Below are 23,121 nucleotides of genomic sequence, written 5' to 3'. Positions count from 1 at the left end.
AACATTGTTAGGGTTAAATGCTTTGGGATTTAAAAAACAGCTCAGCAGACAGCTGGGGCTATTACACTCAGCAATGAAGAAGGCACAAAACTGTGGAAAGAGGACACAGGCAGTGCTACAGGGTGACATTCCCACTGATCCACAGACCTATTATGCCTCAAGCTGCAAGGAGGTGGAAAACAAGCAGTGGTTGTCATTGTGAATTTTGCATGTTAGCCCTCCCTCTTGTTAAGCCACGGTATAAATGATGTGGAAAACGTGATTATGCTTTTCAATTCTCTTTGAACAGTATGTTAACATATAGGAAACTCTGCCTCCTTGGTCCCTGCTGTGATTTTAACCTAACATCTTCCAGCTAATTAAGGAGAAGGCATGATCACCACTAAGATGTGTGTGGAAAGAAGGAGTAAAACGGAGATGAGCAGCATGGCAACCAGCAGTAGCAAGCTGCTTGGGGGTCTTCACAAACTGTGGCACTATCGTGGTTTGCAGTAAAACACAGAGTGTGCTCTGTGCTTTCAATCTTAGCTTCTCTCTTGCTGCTATTGCAATATTGGATTTGTACTGCATTTCTCAGCCAGCAAGGGTCCTGCAGATGGAGAGGTCTTTCCTGTAAGTGGTTGTTTTGTGTTTTTTGGTTTTGTTTTTTTTTTCTGTCGTGCATAAATAATTAACAGTGAAATCAATCATGTCAAAGGTTGAGCAAGCTGTATCAAATAGACACACCTTCGTCTTAGTCTGGGGTCAAAGTCATTTGACACACACAAAAAGTAAGGCAAAAAAAGGCAAACAAAAAGCCAGTCTCAGCCATCTTTCCTAATAGTTTGTCCTCCATCTCCGGAGATGACAGGGCAGCTAGTCACTGACTGTGTTCAGTAACACTCTGAGAAACCGGCTGCCAGAACAACAATCCTCCTGTTCTGGTCAAAATCCTACTGGACTTTGTTAATGTATGAGTTAATGTGCTTCTCTGTGTTAAATGGTTATCATCAAGTTGCCAAACTAAAAAAGCAGCAGCCAGTTACTTCTTTTTCAGAGACGGTACCATCTGTGAGGTGAGTACAACACATTTAAAAGGTGCCACACTTGTCCAGGTCATTACACCGAGGTTGGTTTGGGTTTGTGTCAGTGAATATGATTAATTTTATGTACAGCATCTATCATTCCCGTAATGAGCAATTTAAAATTAATTTATTCCTTTTGTCATCGGAGCAATCAGATCCTTGGCCCAGGGCAAGAGACTGTGGTGCGAAGGCCACAGGGCAGGGCCGCGTCTCCTCAGAGAACCCCTCTGCTTGGTCAGCCAGAGGGAGGCTGGGAAAACAACGATATACATTATTTTGCACAGGGAAATGCAGATTTGGAGAACTTTTACCCTCCAAAATGCTTGTGGTAGGTTGAAGAGGAAGGCCTTTGTGTCTCAAGAGTCAAAGAGAGCCATACCTGAACTGAGAAGCAGCGGGCCTGTGCCTCAGTAAGCAACTGAAGAAATACTCAGTAAGGTTTTGAGGATCCCGATCTGCCTCTGAAAGCATGACTGAGCTGCTGGGAGGCAGCCCTTGGTGAATTCCCTGCCCTATTTATGCCCACGTAGGTCAATACCCTGTCAGGTCCCATGCCCGTGGCCTCAGGGCGTTGGGCATTTTGGGGAAAGGCCCAAGCCCCGGTGAGAGGTAGTGCCCAGGATCTGTGTGCAGGCAGAGGAACTGCCCGGCCTTCCTCCGGGAGACAAACAGGCATTAAAAGCAGAAATAGATGGATGATTTCACAGTCTGCTCCTAGAGAGCTGGCTTTGGTTCACTTACTGCTTCCCTTTTGCCAAGATTTGAGTAATTCATTTGTTGAAATATTCATTTATTTCTGCCTCTTGAAAGGAGCATTGCAAACGAAAGTGTAAATTGCTTCGGGACGGATCTCTGCTTTCTTCCCACTTGCCTGCAGAAAGCTGTGTGTTAACAATTACAAAGTTTACCTTGCAGATTTGCCAGGTGGTGGGTCATCTGCTGTTTACTGTGTGGAAATCCAACGAGCCAGCAGTTCGTCCTTTTCTGCTCGAACCGTTTTCAAATCCTCCTGCAGACTGGGAGTGGAGCGGTGGTGGTTTTGAATCACCGACAGTACATTGGCATGATGAGTACGGTACAGACAGTATTTGCTCTGTACCCCATCAAACTGCTGCTGCTTTGTGCCATACTCGGCTTCCTAAATGTTCATTGCTTTGGGTAAGCGAACTTTTCTGAAGGGATGTCCTTGGGGTGATATGATAAAACTGGGAAAATCAGCACCAACTGCCTGCTTTTACTTTCTATGGGGCATAATTGCTGTCTTGAGCTATTTCTGTGTTTCTAATGAATAGTAAAAGACATTGTTTGGAAGTTAACATAGTGCGTTGTGTCTGACTTGGGAAAAGTAATCCCATCTGATAAATCTGGTACGACAAATTGCCCCGGTCGCATTGTAATGGAGAGTTGTGTTTGCAACGTTAAACCTCCTGATGTGCCAGCTGCCCAAAAGTGTGCTAGAAGGAAGAGGTTTCATTTTCTTTGAGTACATAAATGGCAAAAATCTGCCTGATACTTGTTTCTTTCTCTATCAGCTTAATAGATTTTGCTCTTTCAAGGGGCTGCAGTTGATCAGTGTCTGTAATACTTATGGTCTAACTGCATTTTTCCACTGTTCTCTGAACTTTGAGCTCTGAATTCATGCCTCAGTGAGCTGATGAGTTTTTGTAATTCCTTTATTCCATGTGATTTTTTAATACGCAGTAATGAGAGCCCCTTGTCAGGCAGTAAATCATACAGCTTCAGCTGGTGCTATTCCTTGTGTTGGCGGAGGAGCTGGGAACACAGCAGAGGTAGTTTGGTTGTCAAAGCGGTATGAAAAGAAACTCACTGTCAATATTTTATTTGAGCTTTCCCACTTAGATTAGGTGCTACAAGGAAGCATTTGTCTGGAACGAGGATTTAATCAGAAATAGTGAATCTGCTGAAAGAGAAGGCAACATTTTGGCTGCAGCATCATGGAAACCTTGGAGACAGTTGTATATGGTGGGGCAGAAGAATGGAGGCTCACGCTTGGGGTTCAGATTCATCACTGGGATGAATGGGATTAATGGGTTAATGACTCTGTTGAGAACTGAGAATAGATAATAGTTTTGCCCAGCTTGAGAAAAAAGTCACCTGCTTGGCAAAGGGAGGCACTTAAGCCTGATTTTCAAAAATACGGAGTGTGTGTAAGCCGTCCTTTGCATTGCAGCTGGTGTTTGTTGTGGGGTGCCTGGCTCTGGAGCTATTCATCGCGTACAGCAGCCAGGGACCAGGTACAGCAAGAGCAGGGGGACAAGGGCAGGAGCCAGTGGTGCAGATTTTCCTGCTGGCCACTTTGCTGGGTTATTTTGTAGGGCTCAAGCATCTTGAGATGATGCCCAGGCTGCTGGGACGAGGGTTGTGTTTCCCGTGTGGTACAGCCTAACAGACGTTAATCCTCTTCGGCATGTAGTTTTGCACAGGCAGAGGCTGGGTTGTTCTGGCCTCGTTGTTTTCACCCACTGAAGCTCTCGTGTTGTTGAATGCAGTGGTGGTAAGGAGCCCCTGGGGCTGGGCGGCACCAACAGCAGCGTGGCCAACAGCAGGCGGCCCCGGTCCGCAGGAGATGTGCCGCGGCCACGGGACTGCATCCTCTCCACCTGGTCCTCATGGAGCAAGTGCGATCCCTGCCAGAAGAAAAGGGTGAGTGCTTGTGGCCAAGGCACAAAGCCTGAGAAGGCACCGTCCTACTGATGGTCCCCTGTAGGACCTGGGAACAATCAGTGCCTCTCGCTTTTTGTAGTCTGCCAACAAACGTTCCCTACCAGCGAAGCCCATCAGATGAAGGTAATGACCCCGGTAGCATGAACAGCAAAATCCTCGTTGCTAGAGGGAGCTCTGCTAACAAGCTGGAGAAGTGTTCCAGGCTTAACCAGGAATAACCAGTGATGTGAGTTGGGAAGAGTGAAGCTTTGTATCAAATAGTTAATCTTAAAAGCTGGGAAGAAAAAAAAAAAAAAGGAGGGCTAACATATTGGACGGAGTAATTGACTGCTTCACAGCAGTGTTGTGGGCGGAAAAAAAATCCCTAATGATATAGAGGGCCAAGTAAATACACTGACAGAAAATAACAAGGGATGTCGTTACCAGCGCTAATTGAAAGAGAGGAGATGTAACTGAATCCTTCCTTACTCTTGCAAATGCCCGCACTCCCCTGTCAGGCACATTTAAACAAACTGTCATATAAAAGCAAACTTTCCATTATCCCTTCCAGTTCTCAGACCTTACTTAGTAAAATTTAAACTGTCCCAGATCAGAAACATTTGAAATGAGGTGTGTTAGCAGTGTCACGCTTCTTTGCCTACACTTTTTTTTAATCACTCTGCTCTTAGATCTCCCCAGCACAAAGTTTGTTTTTGAACTAGGGAACCATAAAATTCACAATTTCTGTACGCTCCAGTCAATATTCTGTTATTTCATCACAGTACAGGTTTGCCCGCCTGGAACAACCTTCTCAGTTCAATGGAGAGCCGTGTGATTACTCTGACAAAGAAACTGAAGACTGTGTTACGAATAATCCTTGCAGAAATAAAGTCAGATGTGAAGGTTTTGTATGTGCAGTTACAGGTAAGGATTCACTGCATGGTGACATCTCTGACATCACCACACTCAACTTTCTTCTTCTACGTGCATTTGCCAGGCTAAAGAGATGTCAGATGTTGACCCTGGCCCATCTATGCTTGTGGTGTGTTTGCATGAGTGATTTTGAGTGACTCTATAATAGTCAACATCTGCCAGTCTAAAGCATGTCTTTAAAATCTCCAAAAAAAAATCCAAATAGAAGTTAAAAGCTACTGATATAATATCAGCAAAATCCATAGCACAGGTGGTTACGATGGCAACAGCAGAACACGTACCAAGCATCGCATACCCAAGAGCACAACAAGTTATTATGGTGGTCCATGTGGCCTTTCTCTCCATCCATGTGAATGACTAATTAGTCGGGGACTCTCCAAAGAGTGTGGGAAAGCAAGGCAGGTGTTAGCCATGTCCAGAATTTGGACAGCCTCTGCTTTGTGCCTGCTTCCTGGCAGTGGGGAGAAAGAGTGCAGGGAGCAGGGCACTGTGGCAGAGGGGAGGTCAGTACAGGAGATGGGGCAAAGCTGCTGGGCTCCATTTTGCTGCTCAGGGGTAAAGGAGAGGAACTGCTGATCCAGTCTTGTACCCAACGTGTGTGTTTTGATGAGATTGAAAAACAAGAATTCAGTAATGATGGACATGGGAAGAGAAAATAAAAAGTAATACCACGTCCTGTCTGCAGAGCAATCTCCAACGTAATGTTTTTTTCATAAAATATTCTAACCTTTTTTTATACTTATTTCGTTGTTGATTTTTTTTAACCTTAGATTGAAAAAGTCATTATAAGATTTTGAAAGTTTTGAGCAAAATTGAGTAAATGGAATTTGGTGATTAAAAATCAGAGGCTCATGGAAGTGGTTGAGCCACCATCCCTGGACGTATTTAAAAGATGTGGTGAATGGGGACATGGTTTGGTGGTAGACTTGACAGTGCTAGGTTAACAGCTGGACTTGATAATCTTAAAGGTCTTTTTCAACCTGAACGATTCTATGATTCTATGAAATATTTTCCAGGTAGTTTTGAACCATATACTACAAGAGTCTTCTATTTTTCTTCTAGCCTCTGAGCTGGGGGACTGTGATATTGCACTATTACCACTAAGCATGACAATAGATTGTTTTCTGAGTAATGTACATATCGCAACCTAGGGAGATGCATTATGCGGAGGCTGCTTTGTAATGGGGATGATGACTGTGGAGACCAGTCAGATGAAAAAAACTGCAAAAAAGTGTTTCAGAAATGTGACCGGAAGATGGAGCAATACTGGGGAATAGAGAATCTGGCAAAAGGGTAAGTCCGTGATCTTCATGAGACGTTTTATATAAGGGTAATGGCTTCAGCCACAAACGCTGACCCAAGAAAAGCTGTAGCCGTTGCTGTAGCCAGGAGTTACAGTCACACAGCATTTGGAGTCCTGATCTAAAGCCCTGTGGGAAAATTCTTATTGACTGTGTGTTGTGTGAGTCTTTCTGGGAGAGACATGGTGAGTAAGGTCCCAGGTGTACCCAGGAGTACATGTGCACCCTGCGGAGTGCATCAGCTCAGCCTGCAAATGGTTACTGCAAGAGCTGCAGTGTGCTCTTTGTATTGCCAAAACCTGGGGAGTGAAAAGAGAAGTGTAAACACCAAACACTTCCCTTGTGTCTACAGGTATTTGCGATTAAATCAATCAGTGAGAGAGATTCAGTGTTCCTTTTTTTTTTTTTTTTTTTTTTGCACAAGTGTCTTAAACCAGCATCTTGGGTTGCCTAAAATCTGAACCAGTCTATGAAGTTGTATTGTTGCACAGTGTATTGTTTTATTGCTTGCATGTTAGCAAGCCCCAGCTTTGTGCGGATTCAAATCCACATCTGAACTCATTCACCTTTTACTGGCTAAGACTGCGGCAACTTTCTGTAAGATCATACTGTGTGAAAAGTCTTTTTTTTTTTTTTTTAATTCTGCAGGAAAAAAATGCTTTTTGCTTAAAAAAAAAAAAGAAAGAAAAACATTGTGGGAAAATGATAATTTCCTACTTACTCTCAGGAGATATGGCTGCTGTTCATGTCATTGCTAATGCTTTGTACTTCTGAGTTTAATCAAAATTTAAAATAATGTTGGACAATTATGGGAACATGCTTCTCATCTCTTTGAAGCTACAATTGCTCAGTAATTTGCTTTTAGTGGACTTCCCTCCTTCTCAGTTTGTTCTAAAATTAGAGTTAATATTTTACAGCTTCGGTGTCATTATCATGCAAGTTTCTCTCCCCAAAACAAGGAGAGGCAGGTCTAGCAGAGGCCTGGAACAGTAATGGGAACACTACATGGACTATAGTAGCTTATTTTTTGGGGGGAGGGGGGTGTCCTCTAATGACTCATTACTATTTGATGGTGAATTTTGGAGATGAGTAGCATGTCCTCATCTGTGTGCCACAGGGGTGCTGTTAGGCTGTCCTGACAGTGAGTAACAGAAAGGTTTTTACTGCAACTAACCCACCAGCAGCAGTGGGAAAAGCAGTGAGCCTGGTTAAATTACTCCATGAAAAAAGGTTGCAGTGCTGCATCCTTCCTGGGCACAGGTCACTGTCCTTCATCTCTTGTAGTCAAAGTAAAGCTTCCCAGTGACTTCAAGGAGCTGTTAAAGGATTGCTTGGCTACCTAGATCTTATTCCCTGACAATTTTTACTTCTTGTCCACTGACCTGTGGTTGACCAACACAGCAAAGATTATGACTGATAAACTAGAACAAAGAAAATGTCAATTAAAAATTAGTCTGGACTGATGACACAGGCATAATTCTCCCAGTGTTATTCCTAGTTGGGTAGATAAAACTGCCTTTCTGTAATTGATATCATATTCAGCAAAGTGTCAACATTTGTCTCTGTCTTTGTTTGTTAGGCATTGAGGTTTTTTGGAGGGTTTGGGCTGATCAAACAGTGGAAGAGACAGAGTTTTCTGTTGGGGTTTCAGGATAAAGAAGTATGCAACAAAGAGCTGTCAGCCAAACAAAAAACCCTTTTGCCTTTCTCACCCAACCCATTTGATGTGTACCCCTAAATCGATGATAAATTTAATATTTTGCTGTTATGCTTCATATACAGGTTAAATATCTTCACTAAAAACTTGGAAGGATTAGTTCTTGATCACAGGTACTATGCTGGGGGATGTTCTCCCCATTATATTGTGGACACAAGATTCAGAAAACCATACAATGTAGAAAGCTATGTGCCAGAGGTACGTATCAGATTCTTCTGCAGCTAAGCATACATAAGTATATTCCAATAATTTAGTGCAAAATACTGATCAAGTTTCATTACTAAATTATTTTTAAGGAATTTCGAAACTCATGCAATCAAATGGGATGAGACTGAGTTTAGCCCTACTTTTAGGTTAATAACCCATGCAGTAGATGGACTTGGAACGGTGCCTTTATATTAAGATCTGTGTGCACTGGAATAGATGGCAAAGTTCCCTTGAACCTTCCCACTGCAAAGCCTAGGCCTTTTTGACTGTTGTCCATCAGGAAACCTTTTCCTCTCAGGGTTTCTACTTCCATTGCTGCCCATGTTTCACCTTCTTCGCGTAAGATTGACATATTCAGTAAAGGCCCGAGGTCCGTGCAGTATGGAGGAGATAGTAGCTTCCCTGCTGCTGTAAATCAGGTATTCCTGAAGAAGTAGTGTTAATAATAGTAATGCTTTGCAATTATACAAAGCTTTTCATCTTCAAAGTGCAAGCATTAATTCACAAGTACATTTGTATCTGTTCTCCCTTTCCATGCTTCAGGTATACGATCACTACGCAGGAAATAAAATGTGTTGTTTTTGCTTTCTGTTTAGACCAAAGGCAAATATGAATTTACAATGACTGAATATGACTCCTACTCAAGTTATGAAAGAAATGTCCTCAGGCAAAAACTTTCTCAGTCTAGCTTCGGCTTCGGTATAAATATATTTGGACTGTTTGAAATTGGTTACAGTCAAAATGACAACAGGTTCAAGAAGTTCATTCAAAGGATGAAAAGCTTTTCTTCAACAGTAAGCACTGCTCCACTTAATTCTCTGCTAACACGTTTTCTGTATTTGTGTGTCTGTTGATTTCATCCCCATCGTCAGGTCAGCAGCCATGACTAGGATGAATGAAATCTTTCCCCCGATTGGATTTTGCAGTTTGTATTGGTCAAGTGTTTATAAAGCCACAACACCTTGGTTTGTGTTTGCAGCACCCAGGAGCTTTTCTATTCACAGACCTGCCAGGAACCAGGCTGCCAACCTTTAAAATTAGCCACAATCATGTACAGTCTGTCCAGTCTACTGCTGGGTATCCACACTTGGGTGTTTGGGGTGAAATCACTTGCAAAAAATGAAACTAAGAAGCAGGTGCAGAAGGCCTCCCCTCCCTGCAGTAAACATGCTGGTAGGAGATGGACAAATGGGACCCTGAGCAGGGTCTCCACGTGGGTGCAACCAGCAGAGGCAATCTGTACAGGTAAAACTGGGGTTTAGCTAATGAACCCGGGAGTCCAGGGTTCCCCCTGCCCCATGGGTGGGTTACACTGAGTAATGGAGAAATGTTGGGTGAAAAAAGGGGCAAATAGGATTTTCTGCAGTTCCAGGATTTCTGCACCTGTAGACGGTCCAGAAAACACTCTGTGGCGTGGACAGCTGTTGTCTGTGTGTTTGCTACAGGATAGCATGTCACACATGAAGGGCCATTCCTCGTTTAGGTGGGTTCAGCAAGGCAGGAGCTGTCACCTGGGTAAGTGATAATGCAAACAGCGAAGCCAACCTATTCTGCTGTAGGCAGCCTTGACAATAACATGGAATGAAAACTGCTAGCAGGCCTTCTGTGGGTTTAATTATAGACTAACATATGCCATTTTACTTCAGTTGATGTGATCTATCTGCTGAATACATCATTCATCAGATAAGGACACACACACCACAAAATACAGACGGCACAGTCAGTTCCAGCCTCATCTTCAGAGATGTGGTCACAGCTGTGATCTGATGCACACTTTAAGCTGGCTGGAGATGCTTTAATCTATAACTCCTAGGACTGCTTTATGAGATTCATTCTGAGGCCGTGTGCAACATCATTTGATTTCTTCTTTTCATCTGTTATTGCTGTAAACAAACCTAGCTCTTGTCAGTGGTTTAATAGTACTGCTGATCTATGTCTCTTCCCTCAGTATACAGTGCGCTCAGCAATGGCAGGGTATTCCTTGTTGCTATTAAACTTGCATTTGCTTCCTGCAAAGTGACATTTCCCATGACAAGATCAGAGGTATATGAGAAGCATTTGCAGTGATATCCAGAAAGAAACCCTGTACTAAGTCCTTATTTTATTATTTAAGCTACAGAGTTCTATGTTGAAATGCCTTTGATGTGGTATTCCTGCTGGCCCAAACTGGACACAAATTCTTTGGACATAACAAAAGACCTCAGCTCCTGACATTTATGCCAGGAAGGGGAGATATAATATATACCCACATACACATATTTACACAAATACATACAAATGCGCATGTGTGCAAGTGTTTGTGTTTTCCTCTTTCCATGGAGTTTTGGTGATAGCATATTCTCTGTAAGACAAATATAAATATTAATTTGGATCAGCCAGAGAGTTACTGACTCATGTATAAATCATCATGATTTCAGTTGTTCAGCTTTTTCACGAGAAAGTCTGTGGAAGCAAAGGCTGGTCAACAGTATTACAGGTAGAGCACTCTGTTGGGATGCTGTTTGTGTCCTTGCATCTGTCAGAGCAGAGTCTTGAACCTGGCTTTTCCCTTGTTGAACACCTGAGCCGTCACCTCTTTGTATTGGGTGTCCCCCTTTCGTCCTTCTCCTCTCTCCAGTCCTTGTCAGAATCCCGATTTTCAGAAACTTTACTACTAAAAGGCTTGGTTTTACTAAATTAAAATATTTCCAGTTGAAAATTGTTAAATTGATAAGCGCTGACCAGTATAACTATGTAATGGCAAATACCTGCACGTTGTGGCAAGAACGACGATGCTCACTTCTGGATTCTCCTGTGTTTCTGTATGCCACGTAGTCCAGCAAATTCATTCACGCCCGTTCTGAGCTGACTGTTGCCACTTATAAGCTGAAGCCCCGAGCCCTGATGCTGCATTACGAGTTCCTGCAGAGACTCCATCAGCTCCCACTGGAGTACAGCTACGGGGAGTACAGAGAGCTGTACAGAGACTACGGGACACACTACATCACTGAGGCTACCATCGGTGGCATCTACGAATATACTTTAGTCTTGAACAGTAATGAGCTCCAAAAGGCAGGTACGTGCATATGAAGCTTGTGAAAAGGCCAGACCTGGCTTTTCAGTGGGAAAATCCCTCTCCAGGTACCCAGTGATGGTTCAGATCTGAGGACAGAAAAGAGAGGCTGTGGAAGAAGGAGCCAACAACATCTCAAAGATAGCCCGTAGGAAATACGGGAGTAGCAGTGTTTCATGGCAGTGAATAAAGCACCTGGTTTTCAAAGAATGCTCAGCATCGTGGACTTCGTAGAGCTCTCAAGCTGTGGGTGCTGCCAGTTCACAAAAAGGGCCCTGGGGCAAGTGTTTTAGACTACGCATTCAGGGGGCTGACACGATGTTGAGATGAATGAGAGTCATGTAGCTTAATGCCTTTGTTAGCTTTGAAAACCTTCGCCTAAGTTCTTTTCCCATTGCCTTTCAAATGGCAGTTTTGAAACACCTTTAGCCTCGAGAGCTTTTCCAGCATGTAGGAAACAGTAAATAATTTGCTGGGTGACTCTTGTGCCTGACACTGCTCGTGCTCTTTGACTCTGGCTTCCTTTTTTGCAAGAAATGATGATTGTTGTGTAGGGTAGAGAGAGCTGTGTGACATTAATCAATAGCTGCACTCTCTTATTTATTCATTGGCATGAGAGCGAGGAACTGCCTTCGCTGTCTATTTGTGAAAGCATTTAGTGGACTCTGCTTTGTGCGGCACTTGGTCTGTTTGCTCTTCTGCTGGCTAGGAATGTGCTAGCTTGTGCTGTAGCAGGTATGGCCCAGAGAGACAGACTTCAGATTCAGATTTCAGATATTCAAAAAAACAGCAATTTCTGAGACGTTGGCGTGGGTCCGTCATGAGCAAACTTGTGTTGAACTAATGTATATTGTTGTTTGCATTTGCATGTTGTTTGCAAATGCTGCCTGGCAGTATCTGCAGAACTAGATCAGGAGCCTGCAGTAGAGCTCAGGGTAGTAGTGCTCCCTCGTCTGTGGGAAAGATGGCAGTAGAGAGGACTGATTGTACCTGATGCTGTGCCAGGATGTCATAAAACAATGGTTCCTACCTTAATTGCATATGGACTATAAGCATTAATAAGGGCTGTACTGGATCAACCCCAATATCAGATGTGTGGGAAGACCATGAGATCTGTTAATTATCCCAAAGAAGGCTTCATCTTTTTTACCAAAGAAAAATCATGTATCAACTTATATTTTCTGCATATAAGGACATAAAAAAGGGGCTATTTTATTAAAACACTGCAATCTTTTGCTGTTTATTTAAGGTTATACTTTGAGCGATGTCCAGAAATGCGCACAGCATGGCTTTAAAATTGGTGGAACTATTAAAGATGTCCGCTTGAGTCTTGGAATAAACGTAGAAGGCTGTAATGCCCTTTTAAAGGAGATCGGAGGTAAGCAAGAAACACTTTGGTGATTTCATTTCTAGCCTATGTCACAGTGAAAAATCTTTTCTTCCATCGTGGTGGAGAGAAGCTTCAGGCTGTGGAAGAACTTCCAAGCATTACAGCTGGCCACCCGAGGGAAGAAATTGAGGGGGCAGGTGTAAAGGACAGGAGGATTGGGGGTATTGCTGCAAGGCAGCAGGAGAGGCACAGGACACACAGTGTAGGAAACCAGGCTGCAGGTGTGAAGCACCCGTGGCCTTTCTCCTTTGCCTTCTCTCAGCGGGATGGGTCATTTCCAGAGGTGCTTTGCTGTGAGCTTATGTCCCATTTCAGTCCCCAAAGAAATAACTGTGCAAAGCTGACTGCTTTCTGAATGCATTTTTTTGCAGACAGCACCGCCAAAAAGCAGTACGTGGAAGATTTCATCGCCCTCGTTCGTGGTGGAGCAAGCGAACACATTACTGCACTGGCCTACAGAAGCCTGCCGACTGCCACGCTAATGCAGGAGTGGGGAGATGCTGTACAGTACAACCCTGAAATCATACAGCTAAAGGTACTGTATGCTTTGCTTCATTCAGCCTCACTTAGCTGAGTGCCTCAGAGAGCTCTGTGTTTGAAAAAATGTGATTTTTTTTTTTAAAAAAAGGGCAATTTCTAGGGCAACTGATAGAACTATATGGTGTAGCATCATTGCTCTGAGAATGGGTGATCAGGAAATCAAAGTTGTGATGCATTAAAAAGTGTGGTGTAGCTGAAAGGAAGTGAAGTAAACAGCTTTTACCCTTCGTAAGTTGTCCATGCCGATGTGATTGCTTATTGCCCACCTAGCAGGTAAGACTTTCCACTTCCTCTTTTTCCAGTGTATCACTTGTCAGCATATATTTTATAAGGACTTCTTTTGCTTGAAATTTCTTGTCTTCCATGAGTATCAGTGACTATTTAGCAACAATTCTCTCTGGTTCAGGAGGTCAAGTTCACCATACATATTTGGATGTTTGTGCAGATTAGCTAAATAAAAACATGCCCTGGGTTTTGAAGGGTCAAGGGTTTTTGATCCCAAAGAGTTTTAGAAATGCAAAGTGCTGTAAAAGTGAAAAGTGAGCAGAAGCATGTAATGATTCTGCCTCATTGTTTTTAATGTCAAAATAAGCTCCTTCTGAGAGAACATTGATTGAATACCATAGGCAGAGGAAAACATCCTTTTAAAGCAGGAGTTTGGACTGTCAGAGGTGGAAATTGGTTTTGTTATTATTATTGGTCTTCATTGTGAAATTAATTTTAGGCAAAAATATTGATATTTGTAAAAGGAACTTGTTTCTCATTGAAAATTCTGACTGTTAAAAAAAAAAAAAGTGAATTCTAAGCAGTCTGAAGCAAAGAAAATATCAGTAATCTGGAAATACTGCCAGTGCCCTTCCAGTACTTGCTGCAGTGCATTTTTCTTTCCCATGCCCCTGGTGCACAGTGGACAGAGCTTCAGAAATGCACTGGGAAGTTTCCCAGCAGGAGACAATGTGAGCACAACGCCCTACACAGATCCCATTTCCAGAAAGTTCTCCCACAACCAATTGTGGCATCCTTTGTCTGGCCTGGCATCAGTAGCCAGGCTGCTCAGTGAAAACCCCAGATGGATGTAATTTGGATTTGGTGTCTGTGATCCCTCATTTCCATACCAGAATCCCTGTGGGGTTTGAAGATCAAACATACCAGCAGAGTCAGCCCAGGAACGCTTAGTTAGGGAAAACTGAAGCAAATCAGTTCATAAATCAACTGCAGAAGGGCCTTGGCAGGTCACTCTTAGTGTATTTCCTCGTATGTATGATCTGAATTCAAAAAGCAAAGTATGGATCACAGATAATTGATGAAGAGGGAACGTACAGCAGCAGGAAATGAGCATTCTTTATTAAAACCTCCGACTTCTAGCAGTTTGAGACTCTTAACAGCAGCACAGGGACCATTCATGCTTACTGAATTCAGTAAAAAGTATCCCTACAGCAAGAATGGGAATCTGGGAAGTGTTGTCTGAGGAGAGGCACCAGCATCATCCCCCTGGCTTTAGCAGATGACTGCCAATATATAGGGATACCTTAACTTCCCCTCCTCAGAAAAAGGAATAAGAAGGACAAAGCCTCCTTGTTTCCTACAGCACGTTCACTGTGCCGTGCACTCTTATCTTCCACCACTGGCCTTATCTGTGGTGCTTGTATTTGAAGATCACAATCCTCTCCCTTTTGAAGGTAGTGGAAACCCTTATCTTGGCTTCATAAGCAGAGAAATCAGCCTTGAAACGCAGAAGTGGTTGTGCTGAAAGTGCAATGTGAATGCCCATGGCTGTGCTGTGCAGCTGTGTGAGGAACGAAGAAGATTTCTGTGGGTGGGTCTGGTGGGGGTCCTTTTCAAATTGGAGTGAGAGAGCATTCAGGAAAAGTAAATTTGATCAAATCTGGTCTCAAAATGTTAAAATCAAGAAAATGGTAAGAAAGCATTGAATGAAACTGAAACTTTGCCTGTTTTTCAACTGTGTGGCTGTTGAATCTCCTTATGCGTTTGCAGTGCCTTTGGTGCTGTAAACCAAGGGGAGGACTCCTGCAAGGATTCGTGCTGCTGCTGTTCACTAGGTTGAATGAAACGCTAATGGGAAACCTGGAGCACGTGCCACAAGGCCTTCATTTCCCTCCCCAGCTGTGCTTCCACGGAGCCATGCGTTGCTCGCACCATCTTGAACAACAAAATGAGTGCAGCTCCTGCCCTCCCTCTAGGTGCAGCCGCTGTACCAGCTGGTGACTCCGACTGACTTCGCTAATGCAATCACAATAAAAGAAAATCTGCGACGGGCTCTTGATGAGTTTCAGCTGGAGACCAGTTCCTGTCGCTGCGCTCCATGCCAGGGCAATGGGACCCCCTTTATGAAAGGTAGGAGGATTTCATGCCTCTTCTCTGGCTTCTGAGAGCAATGAGCAGGGAATTTGTGGGGAGGGAGGAAGCTTAGCGAGTAATCTGCTCTTTAGTTACTGCTGTCATTTCTCTACCAGGTAATAAAAAAGAAATGAAATAGCTTTTTTAGAAGATGGTCTATTTGTAGAGTGCCACAATTTAGTAAACACAGTAGAGTCACAGAATGCACCTTTTTAATGGGAGTGATCATCTGTATCAGTTCCATGGAAAAATTTGATCCCCTTTCAATTATGTGTTAAAAAAAGCAGCAACTTGATGTCTCCTCCTTTGCTTTTAAGATTGCTTCCATCATCCTGGAGAAGTGACTACTGTCTCAGCATTAATTAGTGTTTGTAAAAGTGTTCTGAAGATGAAAAGCACTACATAAGTGCCAAGCACAGTTATCACCATCACCTCCCCCCATTTCTAATAAGAAGCTGTCCTCCTTTGTAAGCAGACTGTGATTTAAAAATGAAGGGGAAAAATAATCAAATTGAATGAAAACCACACTGCCTAAACAGAGATATATGATGTGATGAGAGCTTCTAACAAAGGGACCATTTTTTTCAAGTGCCTAATTCCAATCTGCATCCGCAGAAGTCCTGATGAGGATCGTTATCATCTGAATGTGCCTGACGCAGAAACAATTGCTTCAGGTACCAGCTAGATGATTGTAGCACTTAGAGGATTTGTCTCATGATTACCCTTGTTTAAATAACTTCTCAGGATCTAAGTCAGGTTAGCATTTCGTTTAGGATCTTCTCAAGGAGAGGCTTTCAATGCCGTTACTTTCTGAGGTGGGAGCTCTCACCCTGGGTCCAGCTGTGGGAAGGAAGCGTACTGTGGCCCTGGGAAGCTCAAGTGGGGTTATGCAGGTGTCCCTCCTGCACAAACCCTTCCTCACCCACTGCAAACAGTTTGCTCCCCTCCCAACACTGCCAAGACATCTCTGGAGAGGGGCAGGGGACTTGCTGGAGAGGCAAGTGGGGCGGCAGCATACTCACAGCTTCCCTGCTTTATTGCTAATTTATACTTCCACCAACAGAGAAAAATGCTGACGTAATCTCTTCCTCCCAGGAGAGGACTGAAAAGGACTGGGTGTCTGCAGGGAAACGAGACTTGAAATGAAGTCTGTAATCCCAACATCTCTGCTTGCTTTCAGGGACAGAGTGTGAGTGCTTGTGTCCCCTTGGCTACCGCGGCACTGCCTGTGAGATCACCAACAGGAGAGGTAAGCGGCCCCCAGCCCTGCTGCTGGCTGTCCAGCCCCATGCACAAGAGGTTGGGGTCCTGCAGAAGTGACAGATACCCTTTGCCTGCTCTCTTCTAAAATTCTGAATTTCTTGGTGCTCGCCCAAAAGTGGCTTTACTTCTGCAGTTCCAAGCCACCCCCACCCACCTTGCAATTACATCAAAATAGGAACTCCTGCCTAATTTACAACCCATGGCAAGCCTCGGGGCTCCTCCAGCAGTTCTGTTCCTTAGGTTTTCCCCTTTGATACAGCCACTATGTTGCAGACTGTTTTCCTCTAGATATGCTACCATGCATTTTAATCTTAAAATCTTATTATGTTGTTTTGAAGCATTTACTAATGCTTCTTGGTCACTTTGTGTCACTGCTGTCTTCTGACTGATGTTCTTAACTCCTTCTAGTTTAGGATGATCTGTGACTTTAATCATTTTGTTTACTTCTTCCAGCTCATTAATTTAGATGCTAAATAATCCCAGATCTCAGGCACCCAGAGCTCTGGCACCATCCCACAATTTGATGCACAGCATTTATCACTGTGCTTTGTTTACAGTCTTGTAGCCAGCTCTCATTCTGCATGACTGTGTCCTAAGCAAGCCAGGCTGAAATACATTTTAAGCCGAGATTTCACCAAGCAGAGGGTCAATTTTGTAGGTGTTTCTAAGCCAGTCCATTCAGCCTGAAACCGTGGAATCACTTACACCTTTTTCCAGTCTGTTTACTGCACACATAATCACATCCAACCCTCCCAAAGACTGCATCCATCCGCTTGTCAACATACAACTTCCTTTCCCACTCCCCTTTCCTTCTTTTATGTGTTGCTTCTGTGTTCGGCTCTGTGATTCTTAGGATGCTGAATTTATGTCACTCACATGCTCAGGGTCCAGAAGAAGACAATGTAATAGGCAAAGCAGTGGGTAGAAAGCTGAATATTCAAGCTGTTGTTCACCAAAGAAGAACACGCTAACATTATCCCTGGCACCTCAAAATGTGGCTGACAATTTAGTGCTCTTCTTAGCAGGGCTTGGACTAGGTCAGGGAGGGAAACACCCAACAACAAAATATAAAGCTAATTGATGCTTTTTTCTTGTCCTTGCTGAATAAAGGTTAGTTAGAACAAACACGAGGAATGCTGAACAGAGAATTAAATGTCTTTAAAACAATCACTCATTGTTAATGACTCAAGTATGTTGTTGTTGGTATGGATGGGGCGGAGCTGTTTGTATTTATATATGATTCATGGAAGCTGACAGCTCTCCCCTTGGAAAGAGCTGCTTTATTCTGACACTCCTTTCTGGCTTGTTCTTTCGTTTTCAGATACTGCTATTAATGGAAATTGGGGTTGCTGGGCCAGCTGGTCTCCGTGCTCAGGAGGTCAACGAACACGGAAACGACAGTGCAACAACCCTGCGCCACAAAACGGGGGTTCGTCATGCTCAGGGCCAGATGCTGAAACAGTTAATTGCTAGAGGGAATCATTAAGAACTCGCACAAAAACGATGAGCAGGTTGCAGACTGAGTGGGAAGACGTTACCTGACTGGCTTGCTAAGTTGGCTTCTCTGTGCTTATGGGTCTCATCCACGTGCGTTGAAGTTGGAAAAAATTCAGAAGGCTTTGGGAGTACCACACCTTTGGGCATGCTTTTCAGTTGTCCCATGCAACTGAATGTGCTTACTGTTCTTAATACTGTTCTGTGTCTCTATTGCAATGGGCTAATTGCGACGAGCTCGATCTCCTGCCTTATTTAGTAGCAGTAGATTTTAAGTTTCTTTTATTTTTGAATGTTTCTTTGAGATGAGAAAAGACTATTTGATCTTACGTGCGCCAGAATGTGCACTAATATGCAGCTTCTGTGAAGACAGCTGTGTCATGTGGAGCAAAATACAGCATATTAAAGTCTAAATCTCAATGAGCACGATAGTATCTAGCATGACATTTAAAGCCGCTGTGCCTCACTACACCAGTTTCCCTACTTATTGTATTTAACTTAAATTGTCTGTCATACCAGAAATTGTCTTGAAGGAGTGAAAACCAAATTGTGAAGCCGTCTGGTGACACCAAGGCATTGTTATACGACTGAATAGCAGTTGTGTTCTTACTGCAGAGGCGAGCTTCCTCCTGCGCATTGCTGAAGTAGAGCAGGCACACTGAGGCTCACATGCACCCCAGTCCACTCAGATGCTCTGGTTCTTTGGGATGCTTCTGGGATGGGGAAAGGCTGTATTTCAGTAGTTGCATTGCTAGTCCTCTCAGGTTAGGACATCTGAGATGGAGGGAGTTTGCTACGAAAAAAGTCAAAGCAAAACGAATGGTTTGCCCTTTGTTACTGTCCCTGAAGCCATGCATCACGAGCTGAGTCAAACAAAAGAGGAACTTGTACTGAATGCCGCGTGTGGTTCAATGACTCACCTGAGAGGGATTGTTCCAGGGACTTCCCTCCTACAACCTCATTGGTGCCTAATGGCTTTTGCAAAGACATTTGTTGGGGCATGCTTTAAAATTACTAAAGACAGCTCTGTTTGGGGAAAATAGTGCAACCAGTGCAAAGTTTCTCCTAAATGTTGCGAGTCTTCTAACATCAGCAAGGTCAAATGCTCTTCCAAGGGCTTTTAGCGGTGCTGATGATGATGGGTTGGTATCACCAGTTTCTCTTCTCTCAGACTGACGTTGTCTAAATGCACTTTTTCTAAGAGCGACTCAGGCTCTCTGACATCCGAACAATGGAACATGCATTTAGTTTTAGCCCTCATGCCGCCTCCACACTTATTGACAAGGTTTCTGTGACAGCTTTAAGAAAGGAAGAGCACATTGCATATGTGCATATGTAAAATAAGCACGATCTGTAGTCATAATGGGCTACGTAATTGAGCTGCCAACCCAAAACATTTCCCTTATCTACTGTATAACCCTTATATCTTTTATGTGATAGAAAAGCTTCATTCAGGGTCATGGTCAATAAGGTCACTGCTTATGCTATATGCAGTATTTGTCGATGCTTTTTAAAGAGGCACTGCAAAAGCTGTGCAAGAGAGAACCCTGATCACCAGCTTGGTTTGGTTCATGGGTGCCTGTGAGAATGTGCACTGCAGTGCAGTTGCTTGCCCTTGTTGAGAAGTGTTGATGTCATCGGATTAAGAAACTTTCTCAGATGACTAGAGCTGCTTTTGTAAAGTTGACCACCTTTCCTGACCATCAAGGTGGAGAAAGCACTCTGACACATGGTCATGGTGCATCTGTCCGCTGCTGCCACGAGCAGTGAAACAGAGACAAATACAGCAACCTGAAGGCTCTCCCTGATCAGAAAAGCCCAGATTTTTTGAAATGGCAGTGCCTGGGTTTGGATATTTGGGGTTGGGTTTGGTTGTTTTGCTGTGTTGTGTTTTGTTTGTTTGGTTTGGTTTGGTGGTTTGTTTGTTTTTTTTGGAGGAAGAGAGAAAAGATTTGACGGTCTTCAAGATGAGCAGGATAGTCTACCTGAGGTATGATTTCAGGCGTGGTTGCACATTGAGCCTGTAGCTCTGGAAGCCTCCCATAAAGGACATAACTTTATCTTGTCCTTGTGATGTTGTGCTTAGATTTAACTAACTAATGATTTATTATGATCTGGAGGGTAATAAAAGGTACTATGCTGAAGTTTTTATTGTTTCATTTTGGTACACATTAAATTTTGGTACTATCTTTTATTGGTGTTTCTCACTTCCACTTTCTGTGCAAGTTTGCATTAACAACCCAGGTATGAAAGCAGGAGAAGGCTGCAGACACGACGTGTGCATGTTCTGCACTGGTTAAGCCCATTTCTGTGTCTAAGGCTCTCATCTCAATGAGCTTTATTGCACCCCTTATTGCATTCCTACCCTGGTCCAAATGTGTCATCTTGATATGGGCTTCTTTAAACCTGCAGTAGTCCTGTGTTGTAGGTTTTGTCACCTGTGTCTCACCACAGAGCTGCAGTTAACACCACGCTGCTGCTATGTGTAAAAACCAGTGCTTCACTCGTTATAGTCAGCATGGCTTAGGAAGCTCCAGAAATGGTATTTTGGGTCAGCTGTAACTACCACATCCAACTTTCCCAGCACAAAACCATCTCGGCTCCTGCTGCCCCCAACATCATCAGGAAAGGGTCAGTCAGCCTGGTTTCCAGCCGGGATTCACTTGTTCCCTGCCTTTTCCTCTCAGGTAGACACTTACATTGACCTGTGAGGCTGGGACATGGTCTAGGCTGTGACTGGGGCCTTGTAACCCTGTGTTGTAGCCACAGGGTTTCTAAATCAATTCCCAGGTTCCTATTCCTCCCTGTCAGGTGAATGTAGCTGTTCCTCCCTGTATTGTGTTACTGGCTGCAGCGGCCTACCCGCGCGGCCTACCCGCCAGCCCTTGCAGTGGTGGGGCCGGAGAGCTCAGTGACAATATCAGCACTCCTGGCATCCGCACCCAGGTCCCTGAGGGCATACAGAACAGAAATCTGCTTTACAGAGAAACTAATAGACACAGAGACAGAGAGAGGTTGTTGGAAGCAATCTGGGGAGTCCTTGTGGAGGTGTTAGCAGTCCCCACATTGCCAGCTTGGGGTTCTGCTGTGCTTGCTGCAGAACCCAGTAAGCACCCAAAAACCCACCAGCTTTCAAGGCAAATTACACCTGCAGATCTGTCTTCCTTTTATACCTCATTTTAACACCCTCATGTTTGCATAAATCAACAGCACTAGAGATGCAGACAGCAATTATTACCATTATGGACATTTGTGCTTTACCTATCAGTAGTGCAGGACTCCAGGTCTCACTGTGCTGGGTACATTGCAGCCCCACAACAAATGCCAGCCTCTCTCAGATCCTCCAGGACCCGGCATTTCTTTTGGTTTGTGTAGGACCGGATGTTTTCTTCCTTCCCGTGCCTCTGCATTAGCGCTGGACGAAAAGGGAGGCGACAATTTCAGAGCTGCTCCCGGTGGGCAATCCTCGGCTGCTGTAAAATCGCAGGCTCGAAGGGACGCAGGCGTTTGGGCACTCAGCGTGACATTGACCCCGAGGTAGGAAACAGCCCTTATCTCCTCTCCTGTTAGCTGGTTATCTGGAGCCTGCACCTTGCAACCTCAGGTGTATTGTCATCAATCATTTGCTATTTTCTGTTGCGTACTGGTTCCTCGCTGCCCTTCCTTTGTTAATAACCCAGTTTGCCTATATCCATAAAAATATCTGATTGTGATACCATTTATCCAAAGCACCATACATCCATCATGTACTTATGAGAGAGATAAACAAGGTCTCCTGGGAAATATGCCGCAAGAAATATATAGGATAAATAACTATATCAAATGTATGTCAGTGTGCAAGAGGGGAAAATCCATTCATTAAAGCCAGGGTGGAACTGCAGTGTTTTATTGTACCCTCTAAGCTTTTAGTTTAAGTAAGAAACGTACATTTTTGCTGCTTATCTCATCTAGCACAGCTCTCATGCTGGCCACTTCAGCAGGAGATATATTAGCTTCTTTGACTGGCATTGTAAATGTGTAATTGCTCATAATCTCTCTTTTTTCCTTTTTTTTTTTTTTTTTTTTTATTTAACAGACCTTACAGACAGCTTCTCCCTCCCTCTGACTGCAGCTTCCCTGTTCCGGAGCTGCTGCTGGGAGGACGCCTGGGCTCTGGGTGAGCTGGGAGCAAACCTCAGGGCTGGTGGGATTCCTCTGGTATTGTCCCTTTAATCTCCTGTGTTTCCTGTTGTGGTGTCGGCGATTCTCCAGCCTGGCATTTATCCTTCCAGAAAGGTTTCCGAAGCTGAGGCTGCAGGCATCCTCCTCCCTCCCCAGCCTCCCAGGCAGCAAATCTTCCCCTCGATAACTTCTTTCACCGCTCGCAGAAGAGATACGCTGCTCCCTAACCTACTCGACATTCGTTTGCTCCCAGGCTTTCTCCTCAGCCCTGCCCAGGTCCATGTACAGGTAAGAACTGAGCCCATGAGCCAAGCTAGCTGTGGTTGTAGGAGCCCTGTCTCATGTTTCTACATAACGTGCCAGCCCCGTGCCAAAGAGTGTTGATAAAACCGTGGCTGAAAACTGCTGCTCTGATCCCACATTTCACATTCCTCTGGGCAATTTTGCCCAAGTTCAATGGGTGCTTCATGCCGCTGCATTTTCCCAACATAGAAGACATCAGATTCAAGCCCATGGGAGCAAATTTGTCTCTGGACGAGCACAGCCTTTACCTGGAAAGGCAGGGTTGGCAAAAAGGCCACAGTTTTATCACCCATTTGCCCATGTCTTAGAAATATGTCATAGTAATTTTTCACTGAAAAATCAAATCTCAGTGCTCGAGACAATATGGTTTGTTGTTTTCTTATACAAAAAAAAGAGCCTGCAGTTTCATTTTCGAGCAAAAGAGAAGAAGCAGTGAAAAAATTGTCTTTTGGCAAACATGCACACAAAAGAAAATATGGGGCCAGATCTTCAGGTAGCATAAATCAGCTGCGGTGAAGGAGCTACACTGATTTACATCAGCTAAGTGTCAGACTCTAAATCACTACTGACACGCTGTTGAAAAACAAGCATTTCCAAGAATCAGAGCTGTAGCTGAGCAATTTTTTTTTCACTAAACCATGGTTCCTTTCTACTCCCTCTTTCCATTCAAATGC

General features: G+C 43.9%; 1 protein-coding gene across 1 annotated transcript; it reads left to right on the top strand.

The window, feature by feature from the left end:
• The first annotated feature begins 684 nt into the window (after positions 1–684).
• On the top strand, positions 685–18,407 carry C8B (complement C8 beta chain). The gene is made up of 13 exons (XM_083846675.1): positions 685–1,055; positions 1,980–2,222; positions 3,575–3,728; positions 4,511–4,652; positions 5,813–5,954; positions 7,745–7,877; positions 8,483–8,680; positions 10,701–10,941; positions 12,188–12,316; positions 12,700–12,863; positions 15,070–15,223; positions 16,407–16,475; positions 17,811–18,407. Exons 1-13 carry the CDS (start codon positions 949–951, stop codon positions 17,960–17,962), a joined length of 2,028 nt encoding a protein of 675 aa, XP_083702801.1. The 5' UTR covers positions 685–948; the 3' UTR covers positions 17,963–18,407.
• Positions 18,408–23,121: the final 4,714 nt, after the last annotated feature.

Source organism: Anser anser, assembly GCF_964211835.1.
Source record: "Anser anser genome assembly, chromosome: 8".
NCBI lineage: Eukaryota > Metazoa > Chordata > Aves > Anseriformes > Anatidae > Anser > Anser anser.
This window is presented reverse-complemented; position numbering and strand designations above follow the sequence as displayed.

Bases quoted from the DNA above. Each gene is read 5' to 3' on its own strand.
- C8B (XM_083846675.1), top strand. From the start codon at position 949: ATGTATGAGTTAATGTGCTTCTCTGTGTTAAATGGTTATCATCAAGTT. The intron at 8,681-10,700 runs GTAAGCACTGCT...TATGCCACGTAG, and splicing joins TGAAAAGCTTTTCTTCAACA to TCCAGCAAATTCATTCACGC. The intron at 10,942-12,187 runs GTACGTGCATAT...TGTTTATTTAAG, and splicing joins TAATGAGCTCCAAAAGGCAG to GTTATACTTTGAGCGATGTC.